The 7,953-nt window shown below is 33.9% G+C and overlaps 1 protein-coding gene across 1 annotated transcript; it reads right to left on the bottom strand.

The window, feature by feature from the left end:
* Positions 1-5,653: 5,653 nt before the first annotated feature.
* On the bottom strand, positions 5,654-6,603 carry LOC114309038 (uncharacterized). Its single transcript, XM_028254739.1, has 2 exons — positions 6,150-6,603; positions 5,654-6,054 (listed from the first exon to the last, which is right to left on the bottom strand). Exons 1-2 carry the CDS (start codon positions 6,601-6,603, stop codon positions 5,654-5,656), a joined length of 855 nt encoding a protein of 284 aa, XP_028110540.1.
* Positions 6,604-7,953: the final 1,350 nt, after the last annotated feature.

Below are 7,953 nucleotides of genomic sequence, written 5' to 3'. Positions count from 1 at the left end.
CTAAGAGCTTCACTGTTGTATATCCATCTGTGAGAGATATTTATTGTAAGCTTTCTTTGAAAGAAAAAACAACATCTTCATCTTGTAAAGGTCACTAGCAAGCCTGTAAAGCTAGGGAAATTAAGGTCTCTAGCAAGCCTATAAAGCTAGAATCTATGGAGGATTGCTCCATGTGTTGAGAGGTTGCTAGCACCCCTGCAAAGCTAGAAGATAGTGAAAAATCTCAAGTAAAGCTTGAGAAGTGGATATAGGCTTGGTTGGAGCCGAACCACTATAAATCGTGTTTGCATTCTCTTCTCCTATCTCTTTAATTTGCTTGCACTGCCAAATTTATTTGATATTATTTGTGATAATTATCTATTTTTTCTACTGTTCTAATTGTTGTATTAGTTTGTAATTTTTATTGGGTATTATTTAATTTATTTTGTTGAAACCTAATTCACCCCCCTCTTAGGTTGCTTTTTGGGTAACAGAATCTAACAAAACTTCACAAAAATGTAAAGAATTTGTCTTTGTCGTCAATCAATGATGATGAGGTTAGATACCGACATTATCCAATGTGAATAATATTATTTATTGTACTAAAACTAACAACAATCTCTATTACTATGTTTATAAAGAGAAACTCATACCGATAGACCATGAGAGCACGCTGTTTACACATAAAATAATTTGGTATGAGGAGAATCAAAAAGATGCACCTCAGAGTATTCTTCATCATCAAGTCAAAATTAAGGAAGAAATGGACATGAGTACTGGCATACAAGAGGATGACATTGATGAGACATACAATGTAGAGTTGGGCAATTAACTACTATTATGTTTTTATTCTTGGTAATCCCGTTTGACAAAACTCTTTTTAGTTGTAATTTTGTTCAACTTTTATTTTAGTGAGGCTATGAGTTTTTAAATGCGAATCCAACCCGAATTGTGCCTTGCAAAGAAGTTTCAGAAGTTAATTATTTCATGTTTGCCACTTCGCTAACTATGTCAGGGATCAAGCGAAATTCTAGTCAAAGTTGTTTGGTCGTTCAAGCGAAGGAGTGTGCACTTGAGCAAAAAATCTTTGGTCCCAGAAGTTTTCATTGACTGTAAAAATACTGAGAAGTTGCATTTCTCACTCGAGCGACACTTTGGTGGCTCGAACGAAGGTTTTTAGAAAAACACGCGTTTTAGTCTCCTTGCTCAAGCGAGAATTCCTTCGCTCGAGTGAGCATCGCGGCCCTGTTTTCTATAAATATGTGTTTTGTCCAAGTTTAGGGTTACAGCTTCCAGATCTTCTTCTTGGATATTAAGGTTTATATCTGGAGCTTCTTTGCTAGTTTCTTTGATGTTTGTTTGAGTTTAACTCATGGTTTGAAAAGTATACATTAAAGGATTATTTGTTTTGTTCAATACAAAAGAGAGTGTTGTTCTTCGGTGGATTCCGTGGAATTAGGGCCTGAAGCTTTGGTGGATTCCGGAGTGGCTCATCGTCGTGATTTGACATCGGCGTTGTGGATTCAACGTTAAGCAAGACAATTCTGAGGTGAAGACAAGGCTGGAAGAGGCACATAGAGGTCGGTTTGATTTGGGCGTAGATTCACCAAGTAATTGAGAGTACACTTGTGTAATTCCTTTATGTCTTCTTAGTGGATTGTTTTGTGGCTTTAGCCCGTGGTTTTTTTTTTTATCACAATTGGAGGCGCTCCAATTGTGGTTTTTCCACATAAAATTATTGTGTCGATTTGTCTTGATTGTTTGATTGGGATTGCTGTTTACTACTTAAAATTGATATATAATCACAAATCAATATCGAGGGGATCTCTAGATTTTTCAACCACAATTTTAGACTAGTGTGGATCATCACGTTAAATTTGTGAAAGAAATGAACACGAGTGCTAGCATACTAGAGGATGACATTGATGTGACATATGATGGAGAGTTTGGCAATGAAGCATAATTTCAAAGCAATGCACATGATGAAGCCAATATTGAGGAAGGTGCAGAGACTATTGCATATCTACATGCGCATGGGGTGTATCAAGTCATTGTGTCAAAGGTTGCTCAGGACAACATTATAGAGAAAATGGTTGTTGACCATTAAAAAGCATTGGATCTCATCGAGAAACTACAAATTGAGAACCAGAATCTGTAGGCAGCAAATAACATGAAAGACAAAATCATCTTAGAGCTAGAAACATTAATATGTAACCAAAAGGAGAATCCAACAGCTTAGAATGAGTTGTCCTCTATCAAACTTACAATTGATAATAAGAATGCTACGATAGAAAGGCAAAACAACTCCATAATTGACTTCCAAATTAAGAAGATTATACTACAACTTGAGAAAACTATGCTAGAAGATAAAATTGATGATGATGCAGTACATGTTGTCACACAACAGGTAAACCAGGAGACTATGGATGTGGAACTGAATCAAAATTTGAAGAAGAAGACCCAAAAAACTCCAACATCTTGGGTGAAGCGCATCAAAATCAAAAAAATGAAAGAACTAAAGTTGCTTGATTTTGAATATTAAGACAAAAAGGGTGACAAACAGAAAATAAAGTTAGAAAATTTGGAACAAAATGACAGTGAGAAGCAATGTGAAGTTGTAGATCCAGATTTTAAAGCCTATTTGCACGAGCTTCGATACTTTAAGCGTCCTAAGCATAATAAGTTTAGGTTGACCAACAAATATGAGGTTTGGAAGCTCATATTTGAACAAGGCAAGCAAAAGCTAAGGAAAATGCATAAAACTGAAGGTTACGGGTAAGCATATTTCAAATGACTTCTATATCTTTACATATCATCCTTGTCTTATTTTATCTAAATTCTAAATGTAGGTTAACTGTTTGGCGAGGAACAGTAAGGGGACTTATGTTTTCTATGAAGATCTTGAGTCAATAATACAAGACAAGTCCATAACAAACAATGTATGGTGCTTTGTACATTATGCATGAAAGGTTATATATAGACATTAACATTGAATATATATAGGTCATAGATGCATATGCGGAAATTTTAAGAAACAACCATGAATCAATGATGACAGATTCATAACAATTTGACAAATCATTCTTTTTCAACAGCTTGTGTTTGGTATAATTTGTTATTTTACTTTTTTCATCTTGAATTAAAAACAAGTTTGATCCCTTATTTATAAAGCTCATTACTCACAAATTGTTGTTAATGTTTACAGAGCATGATTAAACATGAAAACACATAACTACTAACTAAACTCATTGATCCTCACATTAAGCATGCAAATTGGTATCGATATTTGCACTTTCCACTCCACTTTAAGTATCATTGGACCATAATAGTAAGCGACACGGATAATAGAGTGTGGAAGCACTACAATTCAATGAGGCCAAAAGATGGTTTTGAAGACATACACCTAGCTCAAGCAAGCGTAGTGGTAATTTCAATATTTCATTCTATAATATGCAAAAATGTGCATGTTGAGTTACACATCAACGCTGTTAAAATATTATCTATTCTACACATTTAATCATATTCACAATCATAGAAAACATATATCAAATCGCATATTTAGAAATTACTCTCAACATTGGATATGGCAGATACATTAACACCCTCAGACTATGTCAAGCCATTGTAATCAATTGCTGCATGCCCTCACAAGATCCAAAATCATGAGTATTTACAATTAATACTCTTATTGACATAGTACCTACAACCAATGTGAACATAAGAATGTATTGATTCTTCTTTTTCTTTTTTTTTTCTTTTTTTTCTTTTTTTCTTTTCCCTATAGTCTTAATTGCGGAGTTGCACTTTGCTACATAATGAGGCAACATGCCCATCATGAACCGATTGAACCTATGTTGGACAAGGAAGCTTGGTTTGCTATGAGAGCTGTGTTAGTTGAAGCATTCCTGAAAGAACAAATCATGCAATTTTTGTTGTTGACAACAAGGAAGATGCATCTAATAACTAAATTCATATTTTCATACCCCACCATTTTCTCTTGATGTATTGATGTATTAATGACACAATGTTAACATCAGGTTTTGTCTAAGTACAATATGTTTTGTATATGATAGACCAGTCACTAACATGTGAACTTGGATATTGTTAGTTAGTAAACAATGATTCCACGAAGTCGTTGATATGAATAGCTATATACATTTTGTCTATCAAGAAATGTAGTTTTAATATGAATGTGAAAGCTCACATATGTATATCATATGCTCACCTTGCCAACACATATTATATATGTAACTTTTCTACATTTTATTTTGCAAAAAATCAAAACAAACTATTTCAAAAAAAATAAAGAAAATGTAAAGAAACTACAGAATTACAAATTCCATGGAACAAATCACCTTTTTATTGACAAATTGTATCAAAATATGAAAATTCACATTAAGAAGCTTACACCAACAAGTACACCCACACAAAAACTACTAAATTGTTCACTAATGCAAATGTATGTAATATTCACAATAGTATGCTATTTATCTAAAACAAAATGTGGTTGCCCATCTTTTTACATCTACCACACCTCAAATTTGTTCAAAAACATATATCATATTCCACAGCCATCAACACATATTGTGTATATATGTAACAAGATAACATTTTATTTTGCTAAAACTGAAAAACAAACTATTTCATAAATAACAAAATGAAAAAAAAAAAAAAAAAAAACTACAAAATGAAAAATTGCATATAATGAATGAATCTCCACTTATTAAAAAATTGTATCAAAATACAAAACAAGTACACCAACGCATCAACTAATAAAATGTTTATCCAATGCAAATGTATGTAATGTTCACAATGGTATCTTATTTATCTAAAACAAAAAAAGCACTATAAATGTTCAAAACTGAATGTGAAATTCACAGTGTTCACCAACACATCAACCAATATAACTCTGTATTGGCTCTTTACACAACTTCCAATTGTGTCTGCCTATCTTTCCACATCTACCACACCTAATTTGACTTGTTTTTTCCTCTCAAGATGGTATTCTACTCTTTCTCAGCCTACCAGCTGGCCGTTTTACAATTGGAGGTAATATGATAAAATCGCTAGAGGAAAAAGCTAGTTTCTCCACAGATGGTATCGGAAAAATAACCACTGCATATGCTTCCCGATAATTTTCTACATGAAAATATTTTTCAACACAATCATTAAGATTATATGCACTCCTTTGGATAGCTGCAACTACATGTTCACAAGGAAATCCATTTACTTGCCACCGGTAGCAAGAACAAACACGGCATCCAATATCAACTGTAACTGATGGAAACGAACACATCATCATTAGCTTTACTCACATTCCATGACCTACTAGTATTGAATGAATCCTAGAGGTTAGTCACAAAGGTAGGGCAAATAATTCCTTTTCACTTGTTTGCAATCTCCTTCCGTTTGGACATTTGACACATTATTTGATTTCGGACGTATCAACCAATTTTGCTATTGGAAGATTTCGTGCTTCTTTGATCTAATTGTTGAATGATTTAGCAGTATTGGATGTCATCTCACCATATCGTTGTCCCTTAACACATGACAGCAAAAATTGTCACATTTTAATACCATATGTGACAATTCACATTATTATAACAACACAAAAATATAAACGATGTACATATAACCATCATTATATTCCATGAAATACATAATTGTACACACTTTACTTAAAGTAAGCATTTCCCCAATGTTCAGGTTCCAACCTTGACAAGAAGTAATATGCTCGTTGTTTCCCCTCACTCTTCAACTCTTCTAGTAATGTATGAAAACCCGTCACAATAGGTTCATATGCACAATCATCCAACTGGCCTATTAAGTGTTCCTTGAAACCATTCTCCATACCCTTCAACTTGTCCCTAAAATTATTCTTTAGGTGTTGTAAACACCATCCATGATATGCTGATGGGAATGCCTTTGGCATTGCTTCTAAAAGCCGTAGGTTACAATCAGATACAAACGTCATGCATCTATCATCAACAATTACTTTTGATAGTTCATATAAAAACCATGACCAATTCGATTCCCTCTCCGAATCAACTATTGCAAAGGCTACCAGAAACGATCCTAAAAAGAAAACCGATGTTAATAGTCACAACTGACACACAAAAAGTAAACAAATGTAAAACTTCACATCAAAAAGCTAAACAAATCTTGGTTACCATCTTTAGCTGTCGCTGCAAGCAATTGCCTTTTGTATCTCCCTTTTAGAAATGTTACATCAAGAAAAAGCAAAGGGCAACAATATTTGAAGCCATTGATGCATGTAGCGAATGCTACATAAAACCTTTTAAATTGACTAGTCTTAACATCACAGTCAATATTGATATGACTTTCCGGATTATAATGCTTAGTAGCATCACCATACCATCTCAGTTGGTCAAACGATGTTAAGTAATCACTATGCATAGCATTTCTCACTTTCTCAACACCTAACCATGCTATATGGTAGCTGATATCAAGTCCATAGTCTGCCTTGAAAGTATATGCCACATCAGTGGGGCACATTAGTGGTTTGTCCCTAACATGTTCAGATACAGCATTTGACACCAAATCAAAGCTGAGCCTCGGATTTTGTGAAGTATGAACATCAGCACCACAACTATTTATCTTCATCCATCTCTTAAGGTAGAAAAATTGGTTTGCTCTTTGGGCCTTACCCTGTACAAACTATAAATATCCCCTATCATCTCTATGTGAGCATAGAACAGTCAACGATGGATCTAGGGAAGGAGGGAAGGGCTAAGGGGGGTGGTCGCACCCCCAAAAATTTGAAAAATATTATATATTATATTAAAAATTTTAAAATAACTTCAAATTATAGGAGTTCGCACCCCCAAATTTTTTGTACATAATTTCAAAATTATATGGAGTAGCCCCCCCCCAATTTTTTAAACTATAGAATAGCCCCCGCCCCTTCCAAAAAAAAAAACATAATCCTGGATCCGTCCTTGACAACAGTAATTCGTTCTGAATCGTTCTTCAAATATTTGAATTTAAACCCACATTGCATTGCATATTTGCATAAAACCTCAAATACTCCTCTTGTAAAACATTGACCAACATGCGTAATACCATTTGCCCAAACTAAAGACAACAAAACCTTCTCAATGTGCGCACAATATCTACAAAGCAAATTTGTTTGATCCTCATGTTCAATGCATGGATTTGCTAAACTACTATGTCTGTCAGTGCCTAATTTTTGCTCAACAACAACATCAATTTGTTCAACTCCAATTGATTTACCAAGCAATAACATGTTTTGCAATTCCTCATTGTTATCCAAATGACAATTCTTATATCCCGACAGTCAGTAAAACATAGTGATTGAATCAACAAACAAATCACACCATTTGTTGCACACACATTTCACTAACTGGTCAGAGGAAAATGATTGTACCACATTTATGACAAACATGTTTGACCCATAGCAGCACAACAACAACATGAAAAAATCCATTTGTCTCGTATCACACTGCAAAATCATCAATAGTACACAAAATAATTTGAATATTGAATCGCATTCATATGTGTAATGATTAGCTAACACAGTGAAATGGATTTTTAAATAGTTCAAATATTCACATCTTACAAAAAAAATTCTACCTCCCCAACAAATAATCATAAACCCTACATTTATCATCATACACACTACATACAACAAATTCTAAGCCCACAACATACACTCATACATATAATTTCAATTATACAACTCATATACTGATAATGTGAACTTCCAATTCACTAAATGCTCAACAATAGCTTGTCCAAATTGCATCATGACTTTTTAAATAGTTCAAATATTCAGGCCTCGTTTGGGGAAGGATTATTTTAGTCAAAAAATCATAATGTTACTAAAAAAGTCAAAAAGTTTACATTTTCTATCCTACAGCCCTATGCACAGTGCCATCACGTGTTCACTGAACAGATTAAGTGTAAAAAGATCCTTTTGCCCCTCAAAGATGT

Source organism: Camellia sinensis, chromosome 13 (genome assembly GCF_055761805.1).
Source record: "Camellia sinensis isolate YWXY chromosome 13, ASM5576180v1, whole genome shotgun sequence".
In the NCBI taxonomy this organism is placed as follows: Eukaryota; Viridiplantae; Streptophyta; class Magnoliopsida; order Ericales; family Theaceae; genus Camellia; species Camellia sinensis.
Note: the sequence above shows the minus strand (reverse complement) of the source record. Positions and strands in the feature narration are given on the sequence as shown.